General features: G+C 37.0%; 2 protein-coding genes across 3 annotated transcripts in view; both read left to right on the top strand.

Annotated features, from left to right (window-relative positions):
• The window catches only part of LOC114366502 (tyrosine-protein kinase transmembrane receptor Ror), a 36,269-nt gene extending 29,253 nt beyond the window's left edge, over positions 1-7,016 (top strand). The window contains exons 4-8 of one of the 2 annotated variants that reach the window (XM_028323403.1): positions 734-828; positions 3,381-3,578; positions 4,307-4,448; positions 4,745-4,903; positions 5,238-7,016. In XM_028323403.1, coding sequence (XP_028179204.1) covers positions 734-828; positions 3,381-3,578; positions 4,307-4,448; positions 4,745-4,903; positions 5,238-6,019 — 1,376 coding nt within the window. In that variant the 3' untranslated portion in view covers positions 6,020-7,016. Of the gene's footprint in view, positions 1-733; positions 829-3,380; positions 3,579-4,255; positions 4,449-4,744; positions 4,904-5,237 lie in introns of both variants that reach the window. The other variant, XM_028323395.1, reaches the window with a different exon arrangement.
• Positions 7,017-9,557: 2,541 nt separating this feature from the next.
• Ziz (dedicator of cytokinesis protein Ziz) overlaps positions 9,558-21,426 on the top strand; it is a 46,116-nt gene continuing 34,247 nt past the window's right edge. The window contains exons 1-20 of the mRNA XM_028300159.1: positions 9,558-9,753; positions 10,894-11,013; positions 11,244-11,416; positions 12,554-12,851; positions 13,409-13,583; positions 13,927-14,134; positions 14,448-14,751; positions 15,378-15,595; positions 16,090-16,280; positions 16,620-16,864; positions 17,383-17,582; positions 17,704-17,824; positions 18,160-18,432; positions 18,852-18,968; positions 19,085-19,267; positions 19,347-19,484; positions 19,572-19,767; positions 19,841-19,911; positions 20,121-20,280; positions 20,848-21,090. Coding sequence (XP_028155960.1) covers positions 9,703-9,753; positions 10,894-11,013; positions 11,244-11,416; positions 12,554-12,851; positions 13,409-13,583; positions 13,927-14,134; positions 14,448-14,751; positions 15,378-15,595; positions 16,090-16,280; positions 16,620-16,864; positions 17,383-17,582; positions 17,704-17,824; positions 18,160-18,432; positions 18,852-18,968; positions 19,085-19,267; positions 19,347-19,484; positions 19,572-19,767; positions 19,841-19,911; positions 20,121-20,280; positions 20,848-21,090 — 3,685 coding nt within the window. The 5' untranslated portion in view covers positions 9,558-9,702. The remainder of the gene's footprint in view (positions 9,754-10,893; positions 11,014-11,243; positions 11,417-12,553; positions 12,852-13,408; positions 13,584-13,926; positions 14,135-14,447; positions 14,752-15,377; positions 15,596-16,089; positions 16,281-16,619; positions 16,865-17,382; positions 17,583-17,703; positions 17,825-18,159; positions 18,433-18,851; positions 18,969-19,084; positions 19,268-19,346; positions 19,485-19,571; positions 19,768-19,840; positions 19,912-20,120; positions 20,281-20,847; positions 21,091-21,426) is intronic.

Raw genomic sequence — 21,426 nt, 5'->3', positions numbered from 1 at the left:
CTTATGCTTTTCGTATGGGGTTTGACAGATTTTTGACGTTTGTTAAAGTTAAAGTAAGATAGTGCAACCCAGCCTTAGTTTAAAGCTGTGATGTTAGGTAGAGTCACGAATGTTTGTTAATTCTGTTGTTTAATTAAGAATGCTGAATGAAACGTCTTATGCTCCAAAACTACTTATTATATGGTTTAGAAATCATTATTTTATTTTATTATTGCGCCTGTTTTTAGTTAAATTTCAAGAATCGTGTAGGTGCGAGTAGGTACTCTACTTGTTACTTTAAATGAAATATCCAAAGAAATCATACAACTGAAAAAATCCGAGACTTCTTTGAAGCAAGAAAATGTTGAGATTTTTTGTCAAAGTACCTTTTTATGTTTTAATGAAATTTTATAGGTTTCTCGCATTAATTTATGAAAATCTAATTTTAGTTTTTGTAGCCTATAAGTACGCTCGTTATAAGAGTTAGACCAAGTAGCCTAGTATCTACGAAATAGATAGGTAGTTATATGTATACCAATTATATTATTTTAAGTGTGCCTACAAAAATGTTTAATAATATTGTAGAAGTATCTTCCTAAAAACCTGAAAATATAGAGTCGTTTTCAACAAGCTCTTCGCTCGCACCTTTTGACCACAGAGTTCATGTTTAGCTTTAAGATACTTTTTTTTAAACATAACAATGAATAAATAAATTATGAATTACAGACTTCTAATAAACTTCTCCTTTTTCCAGTGCCCGTGACGCCGGTGCCGATCCACAACATCATCCCACCGACCACGTCAAACACCTCCGCGGAAAGTCGCTCGGCGTCGCCGGCCTCCGACGAGGTAATCCATCTTCATTACGTTTTTACGCAGACACTTTTTAGGGTTCCCTCGTTGTTCTCTCTATCTATACTTTACTGACTACTATTTTGTTAGGTTTAACGAACTAACTTCCAGAACTACTGGTCCGAATTGAAAAAAATATTTTTGCAGCTGAGGAGGCTCTCATATACCATCACGCTACGACTAAGCAGCAGAGCATTAATTAAAAATGTTACGAAAACGGGAAAATTATTCTAACAGTTTTAACGTGTACGAAGTCGCAGGCACGGCTTGTATTTTTACTTATTTATGTTTCCCGCGTAACAATTGAAATGATAAATAAGCTTCTGATGAGGTAAACATCCATCATTATTGTCTCTTTTTAGGGTTCTTTTAATGTTTTTCTAAGGGTTTTCCCCATTGCAATATTGAAATAAGAAGCACACACATAAATATATACATATACCTACCTATACGCGCCTTAGCGGAGAGTTAAGTAGGTAAGTTGCGTCACCACCATGGCAGCCTTCTGATGAAGTGCATCCATCTTCATTGTGTTTTTATAGATAGGTTTGGTTGGTATTGTCACTAGCCTCTGATCTATAGCCATTTTAATTCAGTTTTTTATACAGACACCTTTTAGGGTTTCTCGATTCAAGTCAATTAAAAATTGTTTTCCGCATTACATTGATTGAAAAATATTCACGTCCGCTGAATGCCAGTCGGTGTCGTCGGCTTCGGACGAGGTATCCATCCATCTTCATTATACAGACAAGTCTTGGGGTTCATAGGGATTATAAACTCTACAAAGCCTGTTAAATTAAGCGGAAAGTTTGAAGTCTTTACTTATTTTGTGCATTAAGTCAGATTAAATCCGTCTAAATTTGTCTCTACATCTAGCACTGTTAGCTAGATAGAATAGATTATTATAATTCCTTAATATATTATTTTGTTATTTTTTCTTAGTCTTTTGCAAAGGATGTTCCGAAAAGAAATATAGAAATAGTTCACAAATTGGTGATTACCTACTAGTAACTTATACATGACTAATCGACATTCTTAGTAACTTTATAATAAAACCAATTACAATATTATTATTGCAGACGGGATTGTAAAGTTATCGAGAATGAGTAGCTTCTGAAACACCCTAACCCTGGAAGGAACCCTGATAACTGAAAATCGACTCTACCTTGACCGGTTTTTATCACTTTATCTATAGTCTCGCTCATCCGCATGACACATTAACTCAAGTCAGTCAAGATAGGAACAATTTACGGTCTGTTTGCCCTGCAATCTTGTGTCCTGGAAAGAATTAATCGAGATCGATGGGCAATCAACGGTAATTACGTATTCTGTACAGCAGATTCAGTACAACAGCAGATAATTTTAATATTAGACGCAGCGAAATTACACCGTAATAATCAATAAATACATGTACCAGCAGTAAATTATGGTAATGCGAAAGAAATTACGGAGAGCTTAGTACCGTTTAATAAATGTTAATCATTCTTACATGGCAGGTTTCATATTCTGCGCACTTAATTTTTTAAAGCGTGAGAAATTTTCGCATGTTTTATTATTGCGTTGCTGTTTTCTTTGCTCATATAGGTATAACTCTAATTTTAGCATTTGTAGGAGCAATCCAAGAAACAAATCACTTTACCTCCTTATGGTAACATAAGAGCCGCAGCAATCCTGTAATGCAAGCCATAAAACATTTATATCTTTTCCTTTACTATCTATTTTGTTTGTCTCTGGTTAGGTAAAATAGATACCCATTTGCGCGAGATGGAAAACAAAATCAGTATTTTTCCATGAACTGATAAATATTCATGTTGGGTCAGCGTGATAACGTTGTCAACCAAATTAAAAGACTGCCCACGTTCCACGTAGTATATTTTAGCTTTTATCATTGTGCTATCAATCAATAGTAAAGCTTTGCGTTTCCGATAGGTACAATAGGTTTGCTGAATAAATCAATACTTGGTATAATAATATATTTTATGGAGTACCAGAAGTGTTTTAAGGCTTTCAGTAGGCTCTACCTAACTACAATGAAAAATTAAATGGATAGAATGTATTAGTTTTTTAACCATTTACAAACGCACATAAATCTTCTTCCGCTGTGTCACAAATCTGACATTGCTCAATAAGATCGACAGCTTAAGTCCAGGATAATATTTATTTTCAAGCAATACTTAAGGGTGACTCAAGCCTACCATGTCCTAACCAAACTGGAAGGAACAAACACAAACTGTTTTCTCGTGTGTCAATCTGAGAATTGAACGACCGTAATAAAATACAATGACGCCCGAGAAGTTATTTAACGCCTAAACGGTAGTCTTAAATCAATATGACAAACTAGTTGTGCCCGCGTCTTCGTACGCGTGAAAACGACTTTCATACAAACTTCCAACCCCCGTTTTACCCCCTTAGAGGTGGAGTTTCGTAAAATACCTACATTCTTAGCGGACGTCTAGGAACCTATCTGCCTCAAATTTGTATGTGTTTAGTTTCTGAAAAACCCACGACTGTAGCGAAATATATTGTCAATTACCTTTTTTGTCCACCAGATTTCCAAGTCTCTCGTGAGTCGGGACGTGTTTCCCGACTCTACCAGCAGCGACCTCCCAGCCGCCGGAGTCAATGGAGCTGGAGTACTTCTCGGCACTGCCGTCATTGGCGCCGTAGTCTTCATCCTGCTCGTTATCTCCGTCATTATCTTCTACGTCAGAAGACGAATGCGAAGAGTCGACGGCAAAGCGCAACCGGTAGGCCAGGCTATTGAAACTGACAACGCTAACTCTACCTAACGCTTCTTATTCTATCTTTCAAACGCACAGTGGGCACAGAATAGTTTAGTACTACTGTGGGTCTGATAAAACTTTAAAAGATTGCTCAAAAATGTGTTGTGATTTTCATTTGTTTTTATATTTTTGGTTGGAATAAAATAAAGCTTTATTAGCATCATTTAGTTTTATTTCGCCTCAAGTACTCTCAAAGAGTTTTCGTGGAATCTACGAACTGCCCCTGAATAAAAAATATTTTTGTTTGCCAAAGTTGAGGTAAAGCCAGGTAATAGACAACAAATAAATCTTAATAGACTTGAACAACAACAATTGATTACCACAATCATGAAATATTGGGCTACAATAACAAGTCTGATAAATTAACATTGATATAAACTTTGACAAAATATTTGTTTAAAGTGATACCAATTACTCCAATTTTCAAGCATGAATTAAAGAGCATGACAAAAAAGTTACGCCTTTCGTAGCCTTATTCTTTTTATGTAGTTTTTTTTTCTCGTTTTTAGTTTTCGGCCCCACTGTGCGACGTGTCTCTAAGTTCTTGTTTTTCTTTGCTATAACACGCATGTCCTATAAACTTCGTAACGTAGCAAAGCATCTCGCTGTGTAATTTTTTGGTCCAACTATCCTGTTTGTAGCGACGACCTGGAGAGCCGTTGCTAGCTGAACGGTATATAACGAACCCTCAGTACGGCGTGTATGGAGCCGGCGCGGGCGCAGCGCTAGCCGCCGGCGCAGAGGAGACCGGGGAACAGGTGCCGCATATTGACCGGAACGCACTCACGTTCCTTGAGGAGGTCGGGGAAGGGTGCTTTGGGAAAGTTCATAAAGGTTTGTTCAACAAGTTTGAATTAAACAATTTTGCTTAGTGTAGTTATAAATAAGATCAGTTAAAGACATCTCTTCACTACTTACTTATGTCTTATTCAATTTCATTGTTAGATATAATGCTCATTACAGCATCGCTTTGTCACGTGGCATATCTACTTACTTGAAGCTTAGGGAAAGCTCGTGCCTCTTATAAATAAACACCCGACTATATTTTCGTACCTTATACAATAATAGCTCGCCTTACCTTCTACTCGTATTTAATGTGTATTTTTTGTTAAGTACCTATTTAATTGCAGGATTACTTCGAGCCACTAGCGGAGAGCACATAGTGGCCATCAAGGTGTTGAAGGAAAGCGTGGGACGGAGTGCCGAGGAGGACTTTGTGAGGGAGGTGTCAATCATGTCCGCTTTCCGGCACCCCAACATCCTCACACTTATAGGAGTGGTGCATAGAGGTTTGTATTGTTGATTAACATGTAGAATGGATGGATGGATGGACTTATCGTACCTAATAAGTAAATTACTTTGCGTTGCTATAACATCATTCGCTATCTAAATATTAGGCCCACTTGCTATGAATTCAAAGATGTTTATCAGGAGGTAAAATCCCTACAATCAAAAGTCTTGAAAATACTATAATTGATATTATGATCAGTTTACTGATTATTTCAAGTAGGTAGGTACTAGTTTTATCTGAAAGAAAATAATTTTAACTTTTACGACTAGCAATATTCATATCCTTAATAATGAAATTAAAAGCTCTTCTTAAGTACAACTATAAAATTCCAGATGACATCGGTGCCAGTCCTTGGATGGTGTTCGAATACATGAAATGGGGAGACCTCGCGGGAGTACTGCGTGGCTCGAAAGGAGGAGGCCGCCCTGGGCCTCACTTAGACGACCCAGCACTTCTCCACGTAGCCCTGCAAGTCGCCCGAGGAATGCAATACCTCGCATCCCGCCACTTCGTACATAGAGACCTCGCGGCCCGAAATTGCTTAGTCGGCGACAATTTGACGGTTAAAATTGCAGACTTCGGCATGTCCCGAGACGTGTACACTTGTGACTACTATAAAATGGGAGGAGAACGCCCCATGCCTGTGCGCTGGATGTCTCCCGAAAGCATAGTATACGCCCGCTTCACTCACGAGTCTGACGTATGGTCTTACGGTGTAGTGCTATGGGAAATTTATAGCCGCGGAAAACAACCGTTCTACGGCTACAATAACGATGGAGCAACGAAACGAATTCTTCAAGGTATAGTTTTGGTACCTCCAGAAGATTGTCCGCGATTCGCGGGCGAACTGATGCGCGCCTGTTGGAAGACTGATCCACGGGATCGGATAGGATTTGATGAAATATGTAGGAAATTAGAAGTAGCAGCAGCGACAGGTGGGGCGCCGGTGCAGATGCGACTGCCCTGCCCGCCCCCACCCTCGCAAGATTCTGCCGGTTACCTGATTCCAAATCAGCAGCCAACTGTCGATTACATTCGTCCTTTGCCTGAGCCTGAACATGACCTCACTGAGTCTGAATCTAGCGAAGAAGAAGAGGAGGAGGAATACACTTGACGGGCAGCGCTCGCGCCTTCGTCTCAGTATGTGCCGCGCTCCTCGCCCTAGGCCGCAGCCGTCACCTTCGCATTCCAGGTTCTGCCATGGAAATTAAAGGAAATCATTCCTAAAGTTTGGAATGTATCGGGCAGTAGGTACTTGAAGGTGATGATACTCATTATCTAAGTGTGATATTTTTAATTTAGAGAACTAAATTACTGGGCCTAAATTAAGTTCAGGAGAAAGCTCCAAACATGTCTCGTACTTCAAGTGACGCGACATGGTAAATAAGTTGTTTATGTGCCATATACCAAAAAATAACAATGTACCTACCTGCCTACCCAATAGAAAGTTAAGGAATGTAAATGATTAGTTTAATATTATTTTGCTTGTATATCATCACTAAATCATGACTGAATATTGTAAATACAATTTTGTTAAACTATTTTTTTTTAAAGATGGAGTTATATTAGTTTTCAATATGATGCATTAAACATTTCATTTCATCGCACCAGCACACGAATTAAATAAAGTTGTAGGTCAGATGTAATAACTAAGTTAATATTAAAATTAAAGATATGGTAAAATGTTAAAAATAAGTAAGTGTTTCCATATTAAAATCAACATTTACCTATCCCTCTATGTTAAAGTGTGCCATTTCAATCCTCCGAAATTAATGTAATAAGTTTATGCATAACACAAAAATCTTGATTTAAAGATTTTGTTTATGTCTAATGAAGTCATAATAAGAATTGTAAATAGTTATTGTAGTTTTGTTGTTAATTTAATATTTCTGTAAGTAGGTAAACTTATTTTATTAATCTATTCGTTGGATGCAAAACGAATTCTCTTATAAATGAATTATTAAAATAATGTAATCAATCATGATGTTTTATGTAGGTAGGCGTCTCTTAAATAATTCCACTTGGATTACTGTAAATAACTAGGACACTGAATATTATAGTCGTTTTTACTGTGACATTTTGATCAAACAACACCGAAATTTTGTGTAAAACCTGTTATAAAAATTAATGTAGGTATTAAATGTATTTGACCAAAAATATACAAAGTTTTATCACATTTTGTTTTAATTGCCTCTCCTCACAATTTAATTTACACACTTTACTAATATATTATACAAGTACAACCTAAGTAAGTAGGTAAGTACGTACGCAACATAAAACGTTGAAACTTACGTTGAATTTTATTTCAAACCCATTAAAACCATGTTTCAAGAGCCATAAGATTCTGGTTCAAATCCGGAGCTCTCGATTGTTTATAAAATACGTTTAACCATGGTTAAACCATTAAAATACGCAACCATTATTTTAGTAGTTATACGCGTATGTATCAGACAGAACATGAAACATCATTATTTAGTTATAGCCTGACCAGGAACATAAAAACCCTGGCATAGAGGCGCGTCAATCGCATTTGATAGTGCAACACTGAGTACAGTCGTACCTGTGTTAAATTAATAGGCTAACTTTATGTAATTCAGGATTCAGGATTACGGGCTAATTTGATATTTTCATAAATTAACCAAGAAATATTATTATAGGTAACCTGGTTTAAATAAATTAAATGAAACCATCAATGGAGCTAGTAGGATTTATTTTATTATTCATCAATAATCAAATTCAGAACTTGAATATTCAACTGCAATGTTTGGTCATGAACGCTTCAAACTCGGTATTTCTTTCCCAATTCCATAAAATTCAACACTAAGAAAGTGACAGAAAATTTTAAAATAGGTAGTTGAAACAAACCACAGCTAATTTTCATAGTGGACTGTACTATACGATAAACATGACAGTCAATTTGACAACCTTTGTCGGAAACATTATTCAATGAAAATATTGTCTGAACCCTTAGTATTTCTCTTCGACAAATACTTTAACACATTGTGAACCACTTTTCTTTCACGACTATAAAAAGATTTTAGCAATTTAATTCACAAAATCAATTGCGCACATTTAAAATAAAGTTTGTTTGGGTCATTCCACAAAAATATGTCAACTCTTAGTCCGCGCCACATTTCACATGAAATATTTGTTAATATTTTATTCCAAAATTGTTAAATAACAGCTCGCAATGTGCTTTATTCATCATCCATTTATATTTTTTGAAACTGTTTTTAAAACATCTTAAATTCCTTTTGGATGACCCAAAACGTCATTCCCTAGGCATGTCCGTACTCCAAAAGTTTGTGTTTTGGGACCCACATTTATAAAAACATCAACTTTATCCTTTGTTTTAATTAACGAATAATCTATTTAAATGTATATTACACCAAATTCTATTAATATTTTGCGGTTTCAATAAACAATAATTTGATTTTCTTTAGTTGAAAAAGAGTCTACAGTTTTTAGCGTCATTCCTTCGCCACGCACTGATTTTATAATTTTGCGCTTTAATATGTAATTAGAGTGAATGACATTTAGTTGAGTTTAAAGTACGATACGAAGTTATCCTCAGACCATACTGGCTTTGCGGTAGCCGTTTTTTGAATTAGTGCAAACGTGCCAGTTGTTACCGAAACATGTGTTAATCCAGTCACTTCGTCAGTCCCTAGTTGAGTAGCTTTATTGATTATAATAGGAAATTGTATATAATTTAATAGTATTTACGTGTGGTTTTTTGGCTATTTTCTGCACATTGTATTAAGCATCTTATAATATAAAGTTAATCTGCATTTGTGTTAAGTTTTACTCCAAATCGTCAGTCCCTAGAGCGTCAGGCCCTAGCTTTAAACGGCACTTGGGACTAAATTACTAGTTAGGGAAAGATGTTTTTTATATAGTGATAATAACAAAACAACTACATTATGTGTATTAACTTATCTATAAATGTTAAGGTTAAAAGTTTTATACTTTATTAGAAGTCATATAGGAGTAATGTAGTATGAAAAAATTGAAAATTATAATTTCTCCTAAAATAAAGCATAAAGTGACTGGCCCTTTTAGACATAACATAGTTAATTAATAAACAATAATTTATACTAATAAAGTATTCAAAAGCATCTTAAAAAAGTTACGGACAAAATGACGTCGAAAATATACAGATTTTTATGGAATGACCCGTTTACACTTTGACAGCAATAGACTGACATGCAAGGTGACATGTCAATGAAGTTTTCAGTTACTGTTGCCATTAAAAGAAATTAGTACCATTAGTTTTCCGCAACATGGCGAGGGTTTTTATGTTCCTGGTCAGGCTTATAACTCAAACCAAAATTTAACATTCAACAGTAATGGCAGCCAAATTACTAACGTATTGAATTAAATTTTCAAATAAAAGATTGACATGTAGCTAAAAGTGTTTCAATGTCTCTGTATTGGAGTTTGGACCACCCTGTATTAATTTAAAGCGAAAAGAGTATTAGACTATGACGTCTCCAATATTGCTCTACGCTCGAAGACATTAGCTTAAAAAATACCAAGGAAATTATATCCACTTCTTAAAACTATAATTCTATATTTCTTTGCTTGATATTAAAAAAGTTGGCTGTCAATTCTCCCAGTCGATACTGTCAAAACTGTCAGTAGAACTCGTTCGTTTGGCTTGTGAAGGTTTTTCTTTCGGCGATTTTACGTATGAGTGCTTTTTACACAGTAAAATAAATTCATAACATGAAGGTGAACCTCAGTAAAATCGAATTATACTTGATTTGATTTGATCCTACCTGTGAATCGAACATCATGCCGCCGGTTAACTCCAAAAGCAAGACCAAAGGTGGCGCAGAGTATGAGGTAAATCTATTCTCATTACAAAGTTTACCACAAAAAGCTTTGCGCTATTGATAAAAATAGTGTAATTTAACATTCTCATTTAAAAAAAAAACTAGCCAACCGTAGCATTTGCATTGAATAAACATTACATGTGAAATTGAAAAATTCTTATTGCGTTTTTAGGTTTTTTTTTGTTTGTAATATAAATTGTTTTGCTTCCAACTCCAACCGATCATATTTGCCTACATCAGCAAAATTATTCCCGTAGCTGTAATTTTATCTTATAGATTCAGCATGGTTTTATTACCATTTTTGTAGATTACATTGGTCAGAGATTTATAGTTCCTTGAAATTTTACAAGATTTTTGTTGTTATCATTACTTCTAGAATTGGCATAAAGCAATATTCACGCCTGCTATGCCTAACTATTATATGCCTATTCTATCTATGGTGTTTTAAGCTCATTTTATCTATCAATGCAATGCAATAACAATAAGCAAATGGTTTGACCTACTGAAATAGAAATTGTGCCATTTAAATAGTAAACAGTACTAAAATGTTGTACATATTAGTTTTTACCTTCAAATCTGTCAATATCCATACTCTAAAGTCTAAAACATACAAAGATACTTAGGTAAATATTCTTATTGGATAGTAAATAATAACTAATGGGAATTTAAAACCAAATATTTAGTCTAGCAAAGTACATACTTAATGAACGCACATTATTGTAATGCACATTCAATGGAGTTTACATAGGTAAGTAGAGTGTATGTTTATTAACATTTCTATACATTAAATGCATTACCATGTCTGCTCAGCATTTAATATTTACATAACATAAGCTTCAGAATGGTGTGCATGTTGAAAGGAACTGGTCATCCTTTCTAACCAATGACAGTTTTGTCATAGTTTTGAAGTATTTACTCAATTCATTAATATTCATGATAAAACTGGTTGATGCACATTATTTTATGACCATCAAGTTGATTTTTATCTGTGACCACAATATTGTTTTGTACCTCTTTGTCGTTTAGTTCTAGTTAATCTGTATTTTCATTCTGAATAAGGCTGTATGTAATCACTTTCATATGTAAAGTTTTATTACATTGTATATTTTCAGTTTTTTCATTTGTAATTGCCAAATTAAAATGTTTTCAGAATATTGTGGTGAACAAATGCACAGCCCTGGACTTCGAAAGATACATCCAAGAAAATAAAACCTTATTGATGAATGATCCTCTAAGGGACATTCTTTTATATCCACCTGATGATGTATCTGTAAGTGTTTCTAATATTTAGTTATTCATATTTTTATTTACTTCAACACAGAGTCGTCTTTTAATGACTACAGATTATTTAGTATTCTACTTTTATTAGTTTATTAAGTGTTATTTGAATTTGCATAGACTTCAATCATTTGTAAATGTGATACTACTAGTAAATAGCCTTTTGAGACATAATGATAGACCACTGCATTGTGCACATTCATAAAAATGTTCCAATTTCAGAGTGTAGTTCTACCAAGGCGTTGGAGGACGGTCACCACTGCAGTGCCAGATGTACGAACAGCCGCTACCTGCCCACTGTTGACTCGTCAAGCGCTGCTCAGCTATGCGTCTAGTTGGAACCTCATACATTACAAATATAGCAGCTATTCCGGCACTTATCTCAACTTGCCTAGGTATGTTTAATTAGATATTTTATGACTTATGAGAATTCCATTCTATTTCTACACAGCAATTCAAAACTTTCTCTCTTACGTTTTCCACAACTCCCAAATGGCAGTAACATAACATGTGTCTCTAGAGAATTATTATAATGTTGTATTCACTCATACTTATGCATCACAGGTATGGGTACAAGTAACCAGTGTGTGTTGTATGCTATTCATTGAAAAGTAAGGAATGAAAAAAAATATACCTAGTAGGTACCTATCTCTTCCAGAAATCACACCAGAAGCATAAGCTAAACAGATCCCATTACAGGATCAGGAGACTCCATAGTCTATATGCTTTATTAGCCTTTGAAATCTATTTTCTCATGCCATGTCAGTCCAATGTGCATAATTATCATAATGTCCACACATTTTGCGCATTAAGTTCCAATTTTCGCCCGGCAGTTAAAAACTTATTATCATGCAAATTGCATTATGTGCAACTTAACAATCAAATGTCAATGCCACATGTTATGTTAGTTTCATGAGCGTTCGCATTGTACCTAGATGTCGGAAAATGATTCCTGATAAATGATAAGCGTTAAATATGTAGCAAACAGTTCGGTCAGATATTAGCTACCTAATTAACATACTTACACAACAGTGAGTGCATGGACAACAGTTTTGATACAGTTTTACAAGGCCATTGTTCTATTTATCGGATTTACCTATGAGTCATTTTCGAACAGCGAATTTTGTTAGGATATTAATTAATTGCATTTGCTACTAACAACATTAAGATGGAAATTAAAATAATTTTGCAACTAAATGTGAAGGCTGAAAGCCTTATTAATGTAATAGTACCTATTACACTGCTGAATTTTAAATAGCAGACTCAGTAAAAGCCCATCTACATATTTATTTGGCAAACAATTTACGAAATAAGCATTGGAACTCAATGGAACATTACTATATCTATTGTGATGCTGATGACCGTTATGTTACGCCTCCTAATCCTACATCTATTAGACAATTAGACATCATGGTTTCTTTTGCGGGGCGACATGTCTTTCTTCATTTAGGCTTGAGCTGTGGTATAAGCTGCGCTTATGCATACGGTCGGTTTTGACTCGAATGATACATTGTTTTTTTTTATTTCGCTAGGCCTTTAGCCCTGAAATTGCCAGAAGAAGTATACGACATCGACACCGAGACTGAAAGCGACCATGAAGCTCAAGCAGCGAAGGTGGACATCGGAACCAAAGAGGGCTACCTGCTCAAAGGCCCCGAGATCGGCTCAGATAGGATATTCAGCAATCTCGCCTCGAAATCGTTTAAGAAACGATATTGCTCAATGGTCAGAGAAGCGGACGGCACTTACATTCTCGAAGTGTATAAAGACGAGAAGAAAACTGATACGAAGCTCACCGTTGTTATGGATTTCTGCTCAGATGTTGTGAGGGTATGTCCTTATAGTTGTTGCAATTCACGTAGGCGACTGAGCTTTACATGCTGTGTGGTGGCTTGCTACTGTTCGTTTTTCAAAAGTTTTGATAGACATTACACTATCGTTATGTGTATGTACTACATTATACAAGTAAAGCTCACTCGCCTTCGTGAGTTGCAAGAACTATACCTGCAATTTTTTACCTGTCGTGTTTAATCAGTTGCGACCTTGTTTAAAGCCTCGACCTGGTTTTAATTTTGCCAGTCAAGGTGCTATCAACTAATAAACTAAAAATCCATTAGAGTTAAAAAAAAGCCGTAAAGAGAAAAGCTATGATTCTGCTAAGACGAGGAACGCATTGGCAATACGAGTATTAGCTCTTGCTTGGGGAATTTAAAAGTGATTGCTTGCTTGGGGATATGTATTTGTTTATTATGTGGTCTACTTGCCAATATTGTATAGGAAAACCCTTTTTGCGTCTCTGATTCATAGAAATCATATGCGGTAGCCTTTTGATCTTATTAAATGTGTTTGTTACATAAATTGAAATAGATTTCCTTGTTTATTTTTAGAATCCTAAGCGCGGGAGATTTTGCTTTGAGTTGCGTATGGCCGGCGGCAAAGGCTACACATTCGCAACTGAAAATGAGGAGGAGATGAATGGTTGGATAAATGCCTTCAATGCTGCTTTAAAGAAGACTCAAGACAGCGAAGAAAACAATCAAAATGACGAGATTTTAGATAAAGGTAAAAAATCTTATCTGTATGACGGTTACTCCTCCCTTATTCTTGGAAATTGGTGAAGTACCGTATTTATAGAATCCTCAGTTATCAGGATGACATCATTTTCATGAAGCTAATAGCTCCATGAACAAGTGTGACATTGTTATAATGGCCTATAATGAGTAATAACATTGATGGAATCCCATCGGTTTATTTTAAGTAACAAATACATATCCTTTGTATACTGTGAAATCATAAGTACAATGTAACTCAACAGTGGCGACAAGACAATTCAATTACCTAAATCATACATTCATGTTCTGTTAATGGGTTTTTTCTTTGTTATTTTTTACCCAATTCTTTTTAGACGCAGACGTGTCCTTAACAGCGGAGCCTCCTCCCCCGACTTACGGAACCCTGAAGGGTCTCGAACACAGCATGAATCCCCTGCTGCTGCGGTATTCCCGGGAAACCGATATGTCCATAGCCGCGGCGCGCAACGAGTATCGCTCCAATATATTTAGCATGCCATACAAGCGGGCGCCCTCGCCTGAACCTCAGTTAGAACCATTCAAGTGAGTATGGAATAATTGTAGATAACAATAAGTAACTGTAGACTGCGCATAACTGAATCCCACGGCATTGGGGTAGTGCAGGGACGATGTGTTTTGTTACGTGAAATGCCAGACTTCAGACGTGTATCACGACGGCTCTCATCTCTCCCGTGCCACTCCATTATTGCCAGGAACGCGCTATACATGTATCTGTTTGTTTCCGACACCTAAAAGACTACCTTACTACATACAGACACACTTAAATCAAACTGAATAATATTACTTTTACATAGCAACTAAGTCTTAATTCTAATCTGTAATTTCACCATTCCAGAGAACACTTCGGCCAAAGAATTTTGCTCAAATGCGAAAGCTTAAAGTTTAGGTTACAAGCGCCAATAGATGGCGATAAAGAGCTATTGTGCCAGGTGGAACCCTACTATACCTATCTCGCTCTCTACGACGCGAGGAGTGGCAAAAAACTGACAGAAAACTTCCACTTTGACCTCAACCACGCCGCTGTGAAGGATCTAGTCAACGATACGGAGTGCACGAAGTCATTAGTAGAGAATTTTAGCTACGACGTTAAGTTAGATGTTAAACAAATACCGGAGGAGTGGTTCAAATCGAAAAAGCAGGTGCGTTGCTATATTAATTTGCAAGCCATTGTCATTTGTGTAAATTCTGTCATTTAAAGCAGCAACGGCGACAGCGCAGTGTTGTAATTCTCATACAAATAAGACAAATGTAACTGTGCGGCGTACAAAAAAAAGTAGTAGAATAGAATAGAAAAAAGGTATACAAGTGGACAATGAGGGCTATCGTTTTAGCGCTCACCAGTTAGCGCCACTGTAGAGTAAGGTCCTGTCACTTGCTAGTAGCGAAGACAGTTGCACCAACTGGTGAGCGCTAAAGTGGTAGGAGGACTATCGCATTTGCACTCATCAAGATGCCGCCACTGTAGAGTAAGGTCCTGTCAATCGCCAGGGGTACCAACTGTTAAGATAAAAACGATAGCCCTCATTAAGTGCTTGTGCCCCTCTGACAAAAAGGCGTACGTACATCAAGACCGCCAGGGCTTGTCTTTGCTGACGGAGATGCAAGAGGAGAAAGGATACCACAAGCTAATAAAAGCTGCTCTATTTTTTTTATTTCAAATATTGAATTATTAACTATTTATTTTTGTAAAATTATAAGCGAATTGAAATTCTAATAATTTAAAATGTCTTCTAAGCTTCCTACCTAATAACTGTACATTTTCCAGGCAATCCTCTCAGTGAACAACCCTCACCCAGACTTATTCCTAGTAGTGAAGATTGACAAGATTCTTCAAGGGCATGTGAGCCAAGTGTTGGAGCCCTACCAGAAAGCCACCAAGGACCCGCGGCTAGGGCTCAAGGTGCACAAGACAGTGCAAGCGTATGCCAACCGCGTAGGGACTTATAGGATGCCTTTCGCGTGGACTGCTAAGCCTTTGTTTAGGTAAGAAAACTAAAAACTGTAAGAAAGGTATAGATAGGTGTTGAAAAATGGACACAATGTCATTAGCAATAGAGATGTGAATACTAAAATCAATGTTTCTATGACACAACTCAAACATTTACAAAACGATAACATTTATCGCGGCACAGTCAATTTTGAATGACTATCTTCATACGGTAGAAACAACAAAAAAGGTGAAATTGTGTAGAACAAAATGTTTGTTCACATAATTTCGGAAGGAAAAAAATCTTATTAAAGTTCTTTAAAATCAAGTGTTGCCCACCCTTTCCTTATGCCATATTCATTATGTAATGTTGGAGTTGTGTCATAGAAACATTGATTTTACTATTCACATCTCTATTGCTAATGACATTGTGTCCCTTTTTCAACACCCATTTATACCTTTCTCATCATAAATACTTACTACAAAAACATAAATTAATGGCCTAGTTTACTTGGATAATTTAAATATATTATGATTTCTTTCTTCGCAGACTATACAGCAATGACTTGGACACAACACCTGAATTCTCCGCCATTTACCGGCAGGAACCAAACAAAATGTCTGACGAGGATCTTGTAAAGATTCTCTCAGATTTCCGAAAGCCAGAGAAACTGGCCAAACTGACTGTGATACCTGGATGGCTCAGTATTAACATACAGCAGAGTAATGAATTAGTCCCAAGTAAGTATGTATTTGCAAATTGTTACATATTTTGAATAGACCAGCAGGTCTCAAGCAAGTTTTGTTTAGTTAGATTAGCTTAGTGCCTTGCCTTTATTTAGCATTACTTTGCTGAATACGACAGTATAATCCCGTCTTAATAATATAGCCTATGATTTTAAAGCATTTTTGGCATTAGGACAAGAAAAATATCACAAAAATAGAATAATGCACAATAATTTTTAACTGACCGTGATACCTTTCAGCATTTCCGCCTTCTTTAAGTTTCGGAATTACCACACACCTCAAAAACACACCTTGTGTACAAATAAATAAGATTTCAATTATCTTGTTTTTCAGATTGCATGACGAGCGCGTACGCAGCATTGAAACCGTTTCCCCTGCCGCCCGCGTCTCCCCTCACGGTTGAACTGGCAACACTGAACGTGGAACCAGAACAACCGTATGCGGCCTTCGTACACCATTTGTATGTCAGACCTTTGGCCCTCAACTTTGAGTCCCAGAAAGTGTTTGTACGAGCCAGGAACATCGCATGCTCTATTGAATTGAGAGATAGCGATACGGGGGACAATAAACCTTTACAGGTAAGTTTTCGGTATAGGTTCGTTGTTTGATACTATTTGTGTCTTTTGGGAATCTTTTAATATGTTTTATTTTTCTAAATTTATGGAATGGGCTTCAATGCACAATTTAAAATTAAAGGTCAACCAAACCAACGCGATCAACCGGCGTGCAGCGATGGTGATCAGACTTAAAAACATTGATCGCCATCGCTGCACGCCGGCTGATCGTGTTGGTTTGGCTGAACCTTTACAGATAAGCTCTCTTGGTGAGATTATAATCATGTGTTAGATAAACTGTTGGTTGAAACTCTTAATGTTTCTGGGTTGTTTTCATTTACTTCAGACACAAAACATATTCTTCTCAAAATTTGTCTTTCTTGTAAATATGAGCAACTTCCTGTTCTACTTATTTATGTTCTCTTAAATTACTACAACGTTTACGTGTTGTATCAATATCACTAGTCTCTTCCTTTACGTCCGTCCTCTTTACTTTGTACTGTCATTCTTAAGTCTATCACACGTCACACCTTACTTCCCAGGTGGTATACGGTCGCACGGGCATGACGTCACAGTACCGCTGTTCAGTGTTGCACCACAACGCGAACCCAACGTGGTGCGACGAGGCCAAGATCCGTCTGCCCGCCACCCTCACTTCACAGCACCACTTGCTTTTCACGTTCCACCACATATCTTGCGATATCGCGAAGAAGAATGATGCTAATGTCGAAACGTGCATCGGGTAAGTGCTAACTTTTCAGTCAGCAAATTTTTACCACGTTAGGCTTCTTGGAAAAGCTCTACTCATTAATAGACGTGTAAACCAGAACTCAATAATTATTATGTGTGTATTTCTGCTTTAGGTATGCATGGGTGCCACTATTGAAAAACGATAAGCTCGTAGAGGAACAAATAAACTTGCCAATAGCGACGCATCTGCCCTCCGGATACCTATCGATTCAACCTCTGGGACTCGGAAAAGGGGTATGTTCACGAAACATTTTAATATGTAATTTATGCTTTAAATCTTGACTAAACGTGATTCACACCACGCTTTGGAAATTGGGACTAACTGCTTACAGTTACCTAAAGCCCAATGTGCCCACATTGGGCGACAAAAAAAGCGGCGCTAGACAAAACCCATGCATGCGTCATTTCATATATTAGCTGTCGTTGCAACTCCGCGACATGTCGCGACGATAAGCTAATAATATGAAATAACGATTTGTGGCCGCGTCTGTCGCCCAATTTGCGCTGTCGCTAAGTCGTTAGTCGACTGAGCACCTGTTAAAAATTGAATTATTGTGTTATTGTTACAGAATACAGGCCCAGAAGTGGTGTGGGTGGAAGGTGAAAAGCAGCTATTCCGTTGCCAACTGGTCCTCGACTCGACTGTAGCCACGCGCGACATGCACCTCCACAACTTGTTCAGCCAAGCAGAACGCCTGATAAAGTCCAACTCTCCCCCCACGTCCCCTTCGCCCCCGCCGTGGAATGACGTAGTTAACGCGCTGAAAGCTGCACACGCGATCAAACTGAGTTCCCTGATCGCATTCTTGCCAACGATAATGAATCAGCTTTTCGAGTTGATGGTAAATATGCATACCTTTATATCACATCTTTATAAGTGTATAAGTTCAAAGTATTCACCTGTGGAGACTTCATAAAGGGTTCCAAATTGATTTACTGGGTGAAAACACGAACCACTTTTCATAAGCGCTTAGTACATAATATCACCGATAGATGGCGGTGTGCATTTCTGAACCGCGATATTTAAGAATTTTTTGCACATTATTTAGCCGAGAAGACCAAACATTAACTTTTAAATACATTTCTTTGGATGAGTAATTGTCATACAATTTTTGAAAGCAAGTGTTTTAGGATGTTGAACACTTGTTGAAAAAACTAGATCTACCTTTGAGTAATCGCTTATCATTATTGTACTTATTTTATTTGCAAGGATTTATCTCGTAAAATACTTTTTATTAGCTAATTTTATGATTATTTGCAGACGGTTGAAAAAAGTTACAACCAAGATATGGGCTACCAAATTGTCAAGGTCATTGTTCACTTCGTGCACATGATCCATGATTATGGACGAAAGGATCTCCTGGATAGCTATGTAAAGGTAAAATGTTGCGATATTTGTATGTAGGAATGCGGCACGTATTTGTTGAAGCCTTTTGATATTGAAATATGTTATTTATAAATAAGTAATCAATATAAAATATTTTCTTATTTCAGTATGTTTTCAACTGCGTGGAGTTCAAATTACATACAGTGTTGACGGCACCACTACACATGTTCGTGGACCCAAATCAACAAGATTTTTTGTTAGGACACAAGTTTATGCAGTACTCTTCGTTTTTCTTCGACATCGTCATCAAGAGCATGGCTCAGTATTTGATAAATACTGGCCGAATTAAGGTACATTAAAAAAATCAATTTTACAATAGTAGTCAAACTTTTTTGTTGAAATATCGCATTTATTAACACTTTTTTTTAGATGTCAAGACATGAGAGGTTTCACGCAGATTTGTTGGAGAACATAGACAAATTGATGACTGTGGTTGAACCATCGTACATCTTGCAACAGCCAATGCAAACTCACATATTCAACAAAAACCTTGCCATGTTTCTCAAGGTAAATTAGACCTTATACGGATGAGATAAAATTCAAAGTAAGGCAGTTGGTAACAGACGTTAAAAAATATGACTGTTTTGTTTTTAGTCTTGCCTGTCGTTTATGGACCGAGGTTTTGTGTTTCGACAAATCAAAAAATATTTGGATAAGTTCAAAGCGTGCGACCCCAAAGCGTTGTTTGACTTCAAGTTTACGTTTTTGCAAACGATTTGCACGCACGAACACTTCGTGCCGTTCAATTTGCCGCTGCAGGCCAACTTACGGGCCAAAGACTGTGATGATGGTGAGTTTACCTTGTTTATGGTTTTGTTTAGTCGCGGTTTTGACATGTTTTAATGTTTTTTTATGTATTACAGATCCTGCGAAGCTAAAGCTGACGGATGATTTCATAATGCGATATTTTCTTGCCGGAACATTGCTCAAACAAGTAAGTGCAAAAATAACATTTTACTATCAAATGCGTTATTGTCAATGTCAGCTTTATCTACTGTTTTGGACCCCTTTAAAGATATGTTGGTAATGAGTACTCTTAGACTACGGTTACCGTACGGTTGTTAGTTTGAGGACAAAGTAATTGTTGTGCAAATATGAAAACAAGTGTTAAGATGTGTAAGTATAATTTTATTTTTCTTTCAGGTAGAACAATCCCTAAGAGAAGCGCCTCAAAAGCGGCGTACGGCGTTAGGAGTGCTCCGCGCTTTGCTGACCAAACACGAACACGACGACCGGTATCGGTCGGCGCAGTGCCGCGCGCGGATTGCTCACCTTTATGCCCCGTGGCTCACGATAGTACTGGGTAAGTTATTAAAATTTTGAGATACCAAACAGCAACGATCAGCCGGGCTAGGATGCGCGGCGTGATAAAATCGTATCGATCATTTTAGACGACAAATGTGTGGGCTTAACGCGTGAAACCGATAAAATAGTCCGATAAAAGCTCATTGGCGCGCTCATTCTAGGCCTACAGTCGTTAGTATTCGGAACGATATGTGTCGAAAAAATTTTAAGAGTGTTTAATACCGAATCCTGGTATCCCGGTATCCCATTACGATCACAAAATAATGTGTGTTGCGGCGTTCAGCCTCTTTGCACTAATCTGTGCGCGGCGCGGCGTTTTATTTTTAATTATTATAGAACTTCTTTTGTTTTCACTCTTTTTTTTTCCATTGTACTGAACTGTCATGATTGTAATATATTTGCAAAACCGTAAAAAGTGTTATAATTTAATGGCACAATTATGTTCTACGAAACAATGTGTCAAATACCGATGTAAATTTTGTAACTCTCTAAGCTGTAGCTCTATGTATCGATAGACACAAAATTAATTCCCTTTCAATCTTAAATACATTTCACATTTCAACAGATAATGCCCACCGCCTTGTAACCAAATCCCTCGCCAGTCCAATACTCGAGAACGGCCACGACAAAGTGGACGGTGACGCAACCGCCGCGCCCGCCATCAAGACTGAATCCAAGGACGTGACGTCAGCAAACAGCACTCCGCGACGAAACAGGCTCACGCTACACTTCGACCATACGCCCGTAAGGAACTCCGCACATTTCAAGGAACCGCCCGTGATTCAAAGCGGCGTCATGTATCTAAAAGGTATGAAAATTGAAACGTAGTGTAATGACAGATATTTGTTTTCTTATTGTGGTGTCCCATATGGTTTTGGAGTGTTTTGAGCTTTCCTAATCAAACTATTATCAATTATTTAAATATTCAACTAGTTACAAATTTAGCTTTACTGAGACATTAATGGTCCCGTAAAATATTAAATAAAAAAATATTTGAAAAGTTAGTCCCATGGGATCAAATAGCCGAATTTGTTGAAAGCACCCAACTGTTTAGCTAACCCTCTTCCGAATACCCTGTATGTATACTCATCAGCTACAGAACGGTAGTTCAAACTAGTTCCCTATTAAATCTTTCTTTGCAAAC

The sequence above is a fragment of the Ostrinia furnacalis genome, unplaced genomic scaffold (genome assembly GCF_004193835.3).
Source record: "Ostrinia furnacalis isolate ACB-3 unplaced genomic scaffold, ASM419383v2 OfSCF0069, whole genome shotgun sequence".
Classification (NCBI taxonomy): Eukaryota; Metazoa; Arthropoda; class Insecta; order Lepidoptera; family Crambidae; genus Ostrinia; species Ostrinia furnacalis.
This window is presented reverse-complemented; position numbering and strand designations above follow the sequence as displayed.